The following is a 13,277-nucleotide window of genomic DNA, read 5'->3' as shown; positions in this document are numbered from 1 at the left end:
AAACTGGCAAAACGGCCTCGACCCAGTATACCTGAAGGAGCGTCTCTGTCCCCATCATTTTGCCTGGACATTGAGGTCCACCTCTGAGGGCCTTCTGGCAGTTCCCTCCCTCCAAGAAGTGAGGTTACAGGGAAGCAGGCAGAGGGCCTTTTCGGTAGTGGCGCCCACCCTGTGGAATGCCCCCCAACAGATGTCAAGGAAATAAACAACTATCTGACTTTTAAAAGACATCTGAAGGCAGCCCTGTTTAGGAAAGTTTTTAATGTTTAATGCTATATTGTGTTTTTAAGATTCGGTTGGGAGCCGCTCAGAGTGGCTGGGGAAACCCAGCCGGATGGGCGGGATATAAATAATATATAATATTATTTATTGCTTGTTCAACTGCTGGCTGGAGTGAAGCAGCTGCAAAAGTGCTTTGCAAACCCACATGCAGCTCCTTGAATATCCCGGCTTACTAAACCAAACCCCTCTGGCAAGTCCATGCAGCTGCTTTGCAGCCACTGCCAACAACATAAATAAAAATAAAAATAAAAATAAAAATATTTATTTATACCCCACCCTCCCTGGCCAGAGCCGGGCTCAGGGCAGCTAACACCAGTAAAATTACAATAAAAACATAATAGGAAAAAAACCCAATTTAAAATACAGGTTAAAATGCAATTTAAAACCTTACCTTCCTTCTGTTGGTAAAATTTCTTCCCCACCCACACCAAACTGAAATGATGCTTTGAAGAGGAGGACCTTGAAAGGTACCTCCCGATCTGAGAACCACTTGGCCTGCTTGACTCTTAAATATTTCACTGCACAGCACAGAGCTAAGGTGTGCAATTTGCTCCTGCAAGGTGTTGCCAATGGCCTCTGGCTTGGATGGCTTTGAAAGAGGATGTTGCCATCAAAGGCTACTGCTTGTGGGCTTCCCATGGTGGCATCTGGTTGGCCACTGTGAGAACAGGATGCTGGATTAGACCTTTGACCTGGTCCAGCAACCCTCTACTTACGTTCTGAGTTATTGGAAACAGATTAATTCCAAGAGACCCTCTTGAGTACTGAGGCAAAGACTGAAATATTTCTCCTTTTCTTTCAGGTTGAGGGAACATGTTGCGGATAGGGAGAAGCTGCCCATTTTAATTTTTCCAGAAGGTAAAACACACTCTTCTGTTCCCTCATTTGTGGGTTAATAACAATTACGATACGATAATCTTTATTGTCATTGTCCCATACAGAACAACGATATTGAAAAATCTACATCAGACATTCAAAAACCAGCACACCTGCTAACCCAGCTATCCCAGCCTGGTTAACCCCCTAAAAACTCTGATACCCCATAATTAAATACAATATACTCCCATAGAGACTACCTTACACTGTGTTTAAAACCAAAATCGTATTTGGATAGAAACTGTTTCTCAGGCGGCTAGTCCTAGTCTTTATAACCCTGAACCTTCTTCCAGAAGGCAGAAGCTGAAAGAGATCATTTCCAGGGTGTGCACTATCCTGCACTATCTCTGCAGCTTTCTTATAGCACCTGGAAGCATAGATTTGATCCAAGGTGGGAAGAGTGCACCCAGTTATTCTCTCCGCAGTCTTTACAACCCTGGACAGCATTGTTTTTTCCCTGACCGTGCAGCTCCCAAACCACACACACACAGACCATAAGTTAATATTGTCTAAGTCACACTTGGACTCTTCCCTCACCGTGAGGTGTTCCCCTCAGGTTGGTTACATCAAATTCCTGCGAGAACATCCTCTCTTGTGACAGTCTTATGGAGGAAAACAGCAGAATATGACCGTAAACAGTGAGATCATAATATGAGGCCCATCTTTGTTTGCCTCCTCCATGGCTACACAAGAGCAGGCCTTATCTGTGGTGGCTCCCTATTTGTGGCATGTTCTCCCCAGGGAAGTTCAATTGGCGCCTTTCATTAGGCACCAGGCAAAAGCATTATAGCCAGGCCTTTGGCCTAATTTAACTATCTGTGGCCACTTAGCAGCGGGCCACAGACATCCCATGCAGATACATGAAAACCAAGGGAAATAAGTTAATTTCTTATTTTCTCTTGGTTTTCACGTGTCTGCATGGGGTGTTTTCGTCTGGGTGGTTGTAAGTTGCTTTAGGTTGTCCTGGGCAAGGTAATGCGACAAACAATTCAACAAATAATAATGATGAATACTGTCAGGGGCTCAGGAGCAGAAGCACAGGGGAGAGAGGAAATGGAGAGCGAAGGGGAAGAATCCGAGGGCAGCGTGGGGGAGTATGACAGTGACCCGAGAGATTCCATGAGCTTCTCCAGCGAATCAGAAGATTCCCAGAAGGGGGCGCCGATGGTCAGGGCAAGGGGGGTCCCAGGGGGGACGCTCCATAAACAAGGGACCAGAGGGGACTCCCAAGGGAGCAGCGGAGGATCAGGACCAGCTTCCCCACCAGAGCGTAGTGGGGGGGAAGAGTCACATGTGTCAGGACCAGCGTCTCCTCCAGCGGTCTAGAGTTTGAGACGTAGGGCTGCACGCTGCGGCTGTGAAAGTGAAACTGAACTTCAATAAAGACTTTCGTACTTAACAACGAAGCGGCGTTGGTCCTTTGTGAGCTGTGACCTCGGGCAGCTCTGACAAATACATAAATAATAAAGGCGATGTGGCTGAGCTTCTCTCTGCCCTTGTCCCTTCCTGCCCCCTGATATGTGGCTTGGCATCCAGCATATACCCCTTGTCAGGGGAGTCTTTAGTGTATGTGCCGCCGGGGTGCAAAAACCCGCCCAGCGCCCACAAATTTAGTTTAGCCCCAAATTAACTTTTACAGTGGACGCTCAGGTTGGGAACGTGATCCGTGCGGGATGCATGTTTGCTGCCCGCATCTGCACATGCACAGGTTGCGATTCAGCGCTTCTGCGCATGCGAAAAAGCGCGACTTACTGCTTCTGTGCATGCACGACCGCCAAAACCCGGAAGTAGTAGGAGGGCAACCAAAATGGTCAAAGGCCTGGAAACGATGCCTTATGAGGAACGGCTAAGGGAGCTGGGCATGTTTAGCCTGGGGAAAAGGAGGTTAAGGGGTGATATGATAGCCATGTTCAAATATATAAAAGGATGTCACATAGAGGAGGGAGAAAGGTTGTTTTCTGCTGCTCCAGAGAAGCGGACACGGAGCAATGGATCCAAACTACAAGAAAGAAGATTCCACCTAAACATTAGGAAGAACTTTCTGACAGTAAGAGCTGTTCGACAGTGGAATTTGCTGCCAAGGAGTGTGGTGGAGTCTCCTTCTTTGGAGGTCTTTAAGCAGAGGCTTGACAACCATATGTCAGGAGTGCTCTGATGGTGTTTCCTGCTTGGCAGGGGGTTGGACTCGATGGCCCTTGTGGTCTCTTCCAACTCTATGATTCTATGATTCTATGATTCTAGTCCATTCCAGTACTTCCGGGTTTTGGCAGTCCACAACCCAAAAAGACGCAACCTGAAACGGCTGTAATCCGAGGTATGACTATTGTGCTTATGTCACACACCATGCTTACGCCTTATCTCTTGTTCACAAAAGAAGGGAGGAAAAAGAAACAAACTTTGTTTTTTAATTTATTTACTGACAAGTGCCACCGTGTTAAATGACAAGCGCCGCCTCTGGCACGGCGCGCCTTTGGTAAATGAGCGCACAAAGTTGAAAGTCCTTTAGTGAAGCAGGTATAAGGTAAAGGTAAAGGTACCCCTGCCCGTACGGGCCAGTCGTGTCCGACTCTAGGGTTGTGCGCTCATCTCACTTAAGAGGCCGGGGGCCGGCGCTGTCCGGAGACACTTCCGGGTCATGTGGCCAGCGTGACGAAGCTGCTCTGGCGAGCCAGCACCAGTGCAGCACACGGAAACGCCGTTTACCTTCCCGCTATAAAGCGGTACCTATTTATCTACTTGCACTTAGGGGTGCTTTCGAACTGCTAGGTGGGCAGGAGCTGGGACCGAAAGACGGGAGCTCACCCCGCCGCAGGGATTCGAACCGCCGACCATGCGATCGGCAAGTCCTAGGCGCTGAGGTTTTACCCACAGCGCCACCCGCGTCCCACTAGTGTCCTTTAGTGGACACGTCCTTTAGTGAAGCAGGTATACATTTCAGTAATACCTAGGTATATATGTATTTTGTTTTTCTCGCTTGATCAAAATTATTTGTTATTTCATAACAGGTAGATAAGAGCTTAGGCGGCTTCAGTGGCGGGCGTCTGGCTCTCCTCAGAATTTGGCGCCCAGGTGCCCCGCACCCCCGGGTAAAGATGGCCCTGCCCCTTGTGTAGACATTATTGAGCTGGGTGAACCCATGGCCTGGCTTTGCATAAGGCAACTCCCTGTTTTCCTTTGTCATTCACGGAACGACTCCAGCTTGCACAATGGAACTTGCCCTCCCTCTTCTTCCCCAACTCCCCAGCCTGCAAAAATAAATAAATTTAAAAATGTGGTAGGGATGTAGGGAGAGGATAAAGATCCATTGAGCAATCAGAAGTCTGGGCATAATCGGGTTAACTTAGTTCAATACAGCCTTCTGCAACTCAGGACTTTAATGCCTAATGTGAATAATGCTCCGTCGGGGTTTGTGTTTACTGATTGCTCTATCTCTTATTTCTTTTTAAAAAACCAGGCACTTGTATAAACAACACCTCGGTCATGATGTTTAAAAAGGGAAGCTTTGAAATTGGTGGCACAATTTACCCAGTTGCTATCAAGGTAAGAACACGCAAAAATATTCTAGGTTCTAGAAGGTTTTCTAGCCAATTCTAGCCGGTTCCTAGGAAGGTGTTCCTAGTGCCCTCTGGATGTATTGAACGCCACGTCCCATCATCCCTGATCATAGGTTATGTTGACTGAGACCACTGGGAGTTGGAGACCAGCAACATCTGGACGGCAATAGCTTCCTCATGTTTTCCCAGGAAGGTGTGGCTGCTGCTGGATCTCATGGATTCCTCCAGACAGGTTGCCTCCAGACAGGTTCAAGATACATTAAACTGGACGAAGATGCAAGTGAGAGTCAGCATCAGGAAGCTCAGCTTCCTCCATCCCTGAGCATTGCTAAAAAGGGACTAGGCAGAGGAATGAATGAAACACAACCAGTCTTTTCCTGTTCTTACATCTGAAAGCAGATTTGTCTCTTTCAAGTGTGCCATAAACCCATGGCACCAAGTCCAGTACAGTGGTACCTCGGGTTAAGTACTTAATTCGATCCGGAGGTCCGTTCTTAACCTGAAACTGTTCTTAACCTGAAGCACCACTTTAGCTAATGGGGCCTCCCGCTGCTGCCGTGCTGCTGGAGCACGATTTCTGTTCTCATCCTGAAGCAAAGTTCTTAACCCAAGGTACTATTTCTGGGTTAGCGGAGTCTGTAACCTGAAGCATCTGTAACCCGAGGTACCACTGTACTAACTAGCTACAGACTACAGTCAAACCTCGGTTGTCGAACGTTATCCGTTCCGGAAGACCGTTTGACTTCTGAAACGTTTGAAGACCGAAAACTGAAAGCGGAAGCCACAATACAATAGGGCGGCTTGAGTATAATTAGCCAGCTCCCCACCACTCTTTTTCCCCCCAAATTTTTTTATTCATTTTATAACACAACTAAACAACACAAACAGAAAAAACAAACAATACAAACAAATTCTTACCTTATCCTTATTTTTTTCTAAACATTGTTAGGTGGGCTTCCCCAAGTCCCCCTGTCTGATTTTCATTTTACCTCATCTTTAGCAGTTTACACATATCATAATTTTTAACCATTTTTTAAAATCATGCTTACTTTTACCATAAAAATCTTCACATTTTATCACTTACAAATAATACTGTTTTAAAATACACTATCTTCTACTTCTAACTCTACAGCCTATATCCACTTCCAAAGCTATTCTAAGATTTAAATACAGTGGTACCTCGGGTTAAGTACTTAATTCGTTCCAGAGGTCCGTTCTTAACCTGAAACTGCTCTTAACCCGAAGCACCACTTTAGCTAATGGGGCCTCCTGCTGCCGCCACGCTGCTGGAGCACGATTTCTGTTCTTATCCTGAAGCAAAGTTCTTAACCTGAAGCACTATTTCTGGGTTAGCGGAGTCTGTAACCTGAAGCGTATGTAACCTGAGGTACCACTGTATTAACATATTTTTTTCAGATATTCTTTAAACTTTTCCCAGTCTTCTTCCACCGTCTCTTCTCTCTGGTCTCGGAGTCTCCCAGTCAGTTCAGCAAGTTCCATATATTCCATCATCTTCATCTGCCAGCTCCCCACCACTCATGGATGCTTTTTTTTAAAAAAAAATTATTAAAATTTTTAGAAGTACAAAAAGAAAATACAAAAAACATCATTTTAAACAAAAAAGAGAAAATACAAAAGAGTAAAAATAAAAAAGAAAGAACAGAAAATTAAGATCCATTAAGCAAAAAAAAAACAAAAAACAAAAATCAAGGAAAAATACGGCAAATCTTCCCATTACTTATCTTTCATTAGCTTATTTCCCTGACCTCCTCACACCTCCCTTTTTTGTATTCTAGGTCAATTATCCATTTCAGCAAATCCTTTCCCTCTTTTCAAATTTTTTGTCCTGTAAATTTATCTTGATATTAATATAACTTTACTTTCCCTCCTTTCACCAATTAACAGTCTGTTTTTTCCTAAACCTTTATAACATTTCTGCTAAAATCACATAAATTCATTCCAACATCATTCTAACATTCATTAATTTTGCAGTGTTTCTGTAAATAGTCTTTAAATTTCTTCCAATCTTCCTCCACCGACTCTTCCCCCTGGTCTCGGATTCTGCCAGTCATTTCCGCCAGTTCCATATAGTCCATCATCATGAATGCTAACCTTGCAAGCCAAATGGGGGGAGCCTGCCGGACCTCATTGTGCCCATAGGCGAGAGGTTGTCTCACCGCTGGCCTAATAGTTGGCCCCCCCTCACCCTTTGAACTCTTGGTTAACTTCTCACAGCCCTACACAGTTTGAGAATTTCTGCTCCCTTCCAAGAATGCTCCTTCTAACACGGCTTATGAAATGGCCCTTTTCACATTGGCTGTGAGCGTGACTCTCAAATGCTGTCCTCCTTTCGCAGTACGACCCCCAGTTTGGCGACGCCTTCTGGAACAGCAGCAAGCACGGCATCGTCAGCTACCTTCTGCGAATCATGACCAGCTGGGCCATTGTGTGCCACGTCTGGTACCTGCCGCCGGTGACGAGAGAGGTATCTGCCCTTTTTTGCATTGTTGGCGGGTTGGCACAGACACTGCCGTTTAAGAAGCAGGAGGAATGGCCCATATTGGTGCCTTTATAACTTTTGGGGGCAAGCTAACCAGGGATGCAAGGGACGCGAATGGCGCTGTGGGTTAAACCACAGAGCCTAGGACTTGCTGATCAGAAGGTCGGCGGTTCGACTCCCCGTGACGGGGTGAGCTCCCATTGCTCAGTCCCTGCTCCTGCCAACCTAGCAGTTCGAAAGCACGTCAAAGTGCAAGTAGATAAATAGGTACCGCTCCGGCGGGAAGGTAAACGGCGTTTCTGTGCGCTGCTCTGGTTCGCCAGAAGCGGCTTAGTCATGCTGGCCACATGACCTGGAAGCTGTATGCCGGCTCCCTCGGCCTGTAGAGTGAGATGAGCGCCGCAACCCCAGAGTCATCCACGACTGGACCTAATGGTCAGGGGTCCCTTTACCTTTTAACCAGAGATGCTGTTTAGATTGTCAACCCCCTTCTCTCCCTCTCCTGGCTAAACTTGAGAAGTCCGCAGTTGACTTCCTTATTGCATTTATATGTGGGTTACAGACAACTGTGTTCTGTTTCTTTCTTTGCAGGAAGGAGAAGGTGCCGTTCAGTTTGCTAACAGGGTGAAGTCTGCTATCGCTCGTCAAGGAGGACTTACAGAATTGCCCTGGTGAGAAAAGTTAGACTATGTCCAAGAGAGGAGAGAGAGAGAGAGAAATTAGAGAGTACTCTGCAAAAACTTAGTGCCTTAAATTTCAGCAGTAGGTGGTAATGACCTAGAATTCAGTTTGCCATTTGTCTTGAATGCTTTAGTTGAGATTCCTGCATTGCAAGGAGTTGAACTAGACGACCCTTTTGGTGCCTTCCAGCACTACAGATCTGTGATTCTAGAAGTAACAGTGCAGGCCTAACCAGGTCTGCTCAGAAGTAAGCCCTAATCAGTTCAATGGTGCTCACTCCCCAGTAAATGGCACTTAGGATTGTAGTCTTGATCTGCTCTGAGCACTGCCAACAAATGCAATAAAGGTAAAGGGACCCCTGACGAATAGGTCCAGTCGTGACCGACTCTGGGGTTGCGGCGCTCATCTCGCTTTATTGGCCGAGGGAGCCGGCGTACAGCTTCCGGGTCATGTGGCCAGCATGACTAAGCCGCTTCTGGCAAACCAGAGCAGCGCATGGAAACGCTGTTTACTTTCCCGCCAGAGTGGTACCTATTTATCTACTTGCACTTTGACGTGCTTTCAAACTGCTAGGTGGGCAGAAGCAGGGACTGAGCAACGGGAGCTCACCCCGTCACGGGGATTCGAACCGCCAACCTTCTGATCGGCAAGCCCTAGGCTCTGTGGTTTAGACCACATCGCCACCCGCATCCCTATCAAATGTAGTAGTGTCTAGCTGAACAGATCTGCGATTGTAATGACTTTTGGTTGTGCAACGACCTTCTCCTTTCACCTCTCTCTCCACATACCCCTTTAAGTTCCTGCAGTCCTTTGCAGCATATCACCTGGATAGCTCAGTTGGTTAGAGCATGGTGCTGATAATGCCAGGGTTGCAGGTTCGATCCCTGTGTGGGACAGCTGCATATTAATGCGTTACAGGGGGTTGGCTTTCAACCCTCCAATTCTATGATTTGGGGAGAGAAGAGGGAGACGTTCTGTTGGGAATCCTTGCGCTAGCCAGCCTACTTAGGAGTGCCATCTTTATCCTGCTTCATACATTTCCCTTTCTGCCCTGTTCTTTTCAGGGACGGAGGTTTGAAACGAGCCAAAGTCAAGGAGACTTTCAAGGAAGAGGAGCAGAAGAACTACAGCAAGATGATAATAGGAAATGGAGCCTTGTCGAGTCGACCAGCAGACTCTGACTGATCTCTTCTGGCGGACGCTTTCCATGCCTCATCGCTATAGAAACGTGTGGATTGTTTCCCCCCCCCCATAAGAAAAGAGAAGAAATCACAGCACCAAGTGTGGGGAGAGCCAAGGCATCGCTTTGTTTTCCCTTCAGCTGTGGCTTGTTGGTTTTGCCACTGTCCGCCGGTGAATTCTTGCTTTTGATGTCTGGGAAAAAGAGGACTGGATTGAAGCAGAATGGAAAAATCCCAGGCAGCAACTTCTGAATGTTTGCCCAAGGGGGATTGTAGATAATGATTATAATAATAATAGTAATAAAAATCGAGCCCAAGTTATGTAGTTTGTACAAATAACAGTCAACGTTGTTTAAGTGGTTATGGAAAGTTTGGGAAACTCCTCTACGGTCACTCTGATGGATTGCTGTGTGTTGATTGTTTGAATAGGTGGTCTAACATTTCGATGGCTTGTTTTTGATGGGTGTATTTTTGTTGTTGCCGAGAAGTTTTTAGGGAGGAAGTGAATGTCATTTAGTGTTACCAGGATGAACAGCTAGAAAAATGAAACCTTGACTGGTGTCTATTCTTGACAGTTGCAGTGAGGAACCAAAACAGCCTGCAGACATTGTTTTTATTTTTGTTCTTTTAAAAAGGTTGCTTCTTATAGAAATCCACTCCATCTTTCAGAAGAACTGTCTGGAAAAATGTTTGATCCAGTCTGGGGAGCCGCTGTCCCACCCCTCGCAGAACAGAGAAGAGCAAGGGGTTGAAACGCTCAATTTTTTTTTAAAAAAAATCAGTCTGCTCCCTTTGTAATAAAACGCTAAAAAGTCGAAAGGGGAAAAAATACTGGAGGTAAACAGTGTCTGATGAAATGCACTTCTTCCATGGTCTGTGTTGGCAGCAGCCCTGTATCTGTCACTTCCTGTATGAGAAATGTTATGTTGCCTTATTGTAAATTGAAATAAATTCTATATTTCTACTAGTGGTAGCATCCCCCCCCATATTTTTTACTTGTTTCCCACAGCTGTGCATAGTCCGCACTTAAAATAGAAACCTGGGCCAAGGTCACCCAAAACATTCAGCTTGTATGAATTATGCACGTAAAATACCTTTTACATAATTTTGTCGGGAGAGACCAGAGAACTAATAGAAGCTCCTGGAGCCTCAGCCCCTATCAGTGTCAATTGTATTTCCCTTGTGGCTTTTGAGAGTTTGCCCCTGTGTTGCCACTCTCAAGCATATCTCCGTTTTTTAAAAACCGAAGATGAGCTTCATGGGAAGCTGATTTCTGTAATCAAGATTGCAAATTGTTTTGTGCTCATTTTCCGTGCCCCTGTTTTCTCCCATTCACCCCCCCCCCCAATGAAGACCTGTACGCACAATACAGGGAGAGACATCTGATCACGGAGGCAGGTTTTATTTTTATTTTTTTATTTTTTTATTTTTTATTTTGGATGTTTCAGTTTGAAGATCTCCCAGAGTGGCTTCCGGCTGTGCAACCAATACAGAAGTGATGCTCTCCCTTTCAAAGCTCTTAGTTATTTAATCAACAGATTTTTGGGGAGGCCGTGGGCACCTTTCCCCCCCCCCCAATAATATTTATTATTTTCAGTAGATAAACATAGTAAAAAAAGAAGAGATTAATAAAGACAAACAAAAAATAGGAGAAAAAGAGAAAAAAGATGCATACAACATATTACCACTTAATTAATTAAAATTAAGTACCATCCATCTTCATAAATATAATATTTGACTTCCTTGAATCTCTTCCATCCGAATTTCTTAGTAATTATATGTAGCAGTTTCCAATATCAGTTTCAAAAGACCATATCACAGTCCTAATCATATTACAAAGCTTTCCTTATCGTACATTTTCTTATTTATAAATTTAATTCCATTTTAATCCTAGGCCTAATTGTTTCTTTCAAGTGGTTACATATCTTTAATATTACAATATTTATTCAAATAGTCTTTAAATTTCTTCCAGTCTTCTTGGTGTTCCTCTTCTTTCTGGTCGCGGATTCTTCCGGTGAGGTCAGCCAGCTCCATATCGAGCTGGCTGTGGGACCTTTTAATTGGATTGTTTTGCCACCTGCCGCTCATGGGAAACGCCCGTGGGTGTTGATGACCCGTCAATCATGTGCACCCACCCTTCACCAACAGACGCAAGGTTCTCCTTTTTTGACCCTCCACCTGCAAACAAATGGGGCGAGGGTACCGATGCTGTAGATGTGCCAGCGAATTGGCCCTTCAGGCTGTATCTCTCTCTTTTCGAGGAGGGCATAGGTGGAATGGAGAACTCTTGCTGCTTGGATTCCAGAATGTAGCACAAGGGAAAGGAAGATGCTGTCCATCATAGCCCAGCCAGTTGGATGGGATTCGCTGCCTGTACTTTGTGGAGGCTGAGCAGTTGGCAGAGTGCAGGGCCTCAGCGTGGGCGTCCCACGGTCTTAGGTACCATCACAGGGGCCATCACATCTCTTATGTAGCCTCCGCAGACATGGGGCACGGATGCTGATCCAGATCTTAAGCCTGGCAGTGTCTGCATGGGAGATGCATGGGCTGGAAGATACGGAATGCACTCCTGCAAAATGCAGTGATCTGTCAGATGGCTTTAAAGGAGAAATAGACAAAATTCATGGAGAAGACAGCAATGAATACTAGGCATGATGGTTAGGTTCTAGTTCCACTGCTGAGCAATATGCTTCTGAAATACAGTGGTACCTCGGGTTACAGACGCTTCAGGTTACAGACTCCGTCAACCCAGAAATAGTACTTCGGGTTAAGAACTTTGCTTCAGGATGAGAACAGAAATCGTGTGGCAGCAGCAGGAGGCCCCATTAGCTAAAGTGGTGCTTCAGGTTAAGAACAGTTTCAGGTTAAGAACGGACCTCCAGAACGAATTAAGTTCTTAACCCGAGGTACCACTGTACCAGTTACTGGCAAACACAGGTGGACAGAGTCCAGTTTGCATCTGATTGGCTACTCTGAGAAGAGGATGCTGGACTAGGTGGACTTTGGGTCTGATCCAGCAGGGCTGCTCTTATGTTGTTAAGGTGATAAAAGGTAAAGGTAAATAACCCCTGTACGGTTAAATCCAGCCTAAGGTGACTGGGGTTGCGGCGCTCATCTCACTTTCAGGCCGAGGGAGCCAGTGTTTGTCCACAGACAGCTTCCCGGGTCATGTGGCCAGCATGACTAAACAGCTTCTGGAGCACAGAACACCGTGACGGAAACCAGAGCACACGGAAACGCTGTTTACCTTCCCGCCGCAGTGGTACCTATTTATCTACTTGCAATGGTGTGCTTTTGAACTGCTAGGTTGGCAGGAGCTGGGACAGAGCAACGGGAGATCACCCCATCATGGGGATTCGAACCGCCGACCTTCTGATTGGCAAGCCCAAGAGGCTCAGTGGTTTAGACCACAGTGCCACCTGCGTGGATCAGGTGCAGTCAGAAGCTTCCTGTTGAGGTCTTAATTCCACTTAACTGACTACTGATTTCCATGTAGCATTTCAAACTTGGTGAGGAATATCTTTGGGATACCTGTTGACCTCCTGTGCTATGCCAGTGTGGCATAATGGCTAGAGTTTTGGACTAGGACCTGGGAGACCAGGGTTCGAATCCCCCACACTCGGCCATGAAGCTTGATGGGTGATCTTTCGCCAGTCACCATCTCTTAGCCTAAACCTACCTCTTAGAGTTGTCACGAGGAAGAAATGAGGAGGAGGAGAACCATGTACACCGCTTTGAGATCCTTGGAAATAAAGGCGGTATATAAATGTAAAAAAATAAAATAAAAACTGCAAATAAGTACAGTGGTACCTCGGGTTACATACGCTTCAGGTTACATACGCTTCAGGTTACAGACTCTACTAACCCAGAAATATTACCTCGGGTTAAGAACTTTGCTTCAGGATGAGAAAAGAAATCGTGCTCCAGTGGTGCGGCAGCAGCAGGAGGCCCCATTAGCTAAAGTGGTGCTTCGGGTTAAGAGCAGTTTCAGGTTAAGGACGGACCTCAGGAACGAATTAAGTACTTAACCTGAGGTACCACTGTATTGGTGTAATGGCAGGAGAACTGAAGGGCTTCCCCCTTTTTCAATTGCCTGGTTTCTGCACTGGTAATAAGCATAACAGACAAAGCCAGAATGGGGAAACTGCATGTTGGACTACAATTCCCATCAATCTGATGTTGGACTACAATTCCCATCATCCC

At 45.8% G+C, this 13,277-nt stretch overlaps 1 protein-coding gene across 2 annotated transcripts in view; it reads left to right on the top strand.

The window, feature by feature from the left end:
- GPAT3 (glycerol-3-phosphate acyltransferase 3) overlaps positions 1 to 10,038 on the top strand; it is a 38,460-nt gene extending 28,422 nt beyond the window's left edge. For both annotated transcript variants that reach the window (XM_053404192.1, XM_053404191.1), the window contains exons 8-12: positions 1,085 to 1,140; positions 4,613 to 4,698; positions 7,069 to 7,197; positions 7,804 to 7,883; positions 8,958 to 10,038. In XM_053404192.1, the coding sequence (XP_053260167.1) occupies positions 1,085 to 1,140; positions 4,613 to 4,698; positions 7,069 to 7,197; positions 7,804 to 7,883; positions 8,958 to 9,078 (472 nt within the window). In that variant the 3' untranslated portion in view covers positions 9,079 to 10,038. The remainder of the gene's footprint in view (positions 1 to 1,084; positions 1,141 to 4,612; positions 4,699 to 7,068; positions 7,198 to 7,803; positions 7,884 to 8,957) is intronic.
- Positions 10,039 to 13,277: the final 3,239 nt, after the last annotated feature.

Source organism: Podarcis raffonei, chromosome 9 (assembly GCF_027172205.1).
Source record: "Podarcis raffonei isolate rPodRaf1 chromosome 9, rPodRaf1.pri, whole genome shotgun sequence".
Classification (NCBI taxonomy): domain Eukaryota; kingdom Metazoa; phylum Chordata; class Lepidosauria; order Squamata; family Lacertidae; genus Podarcis; species Podarcis raffonei.
This window is presented reverse-complemented; position numbering and strand designations above follow the sequence as displayed.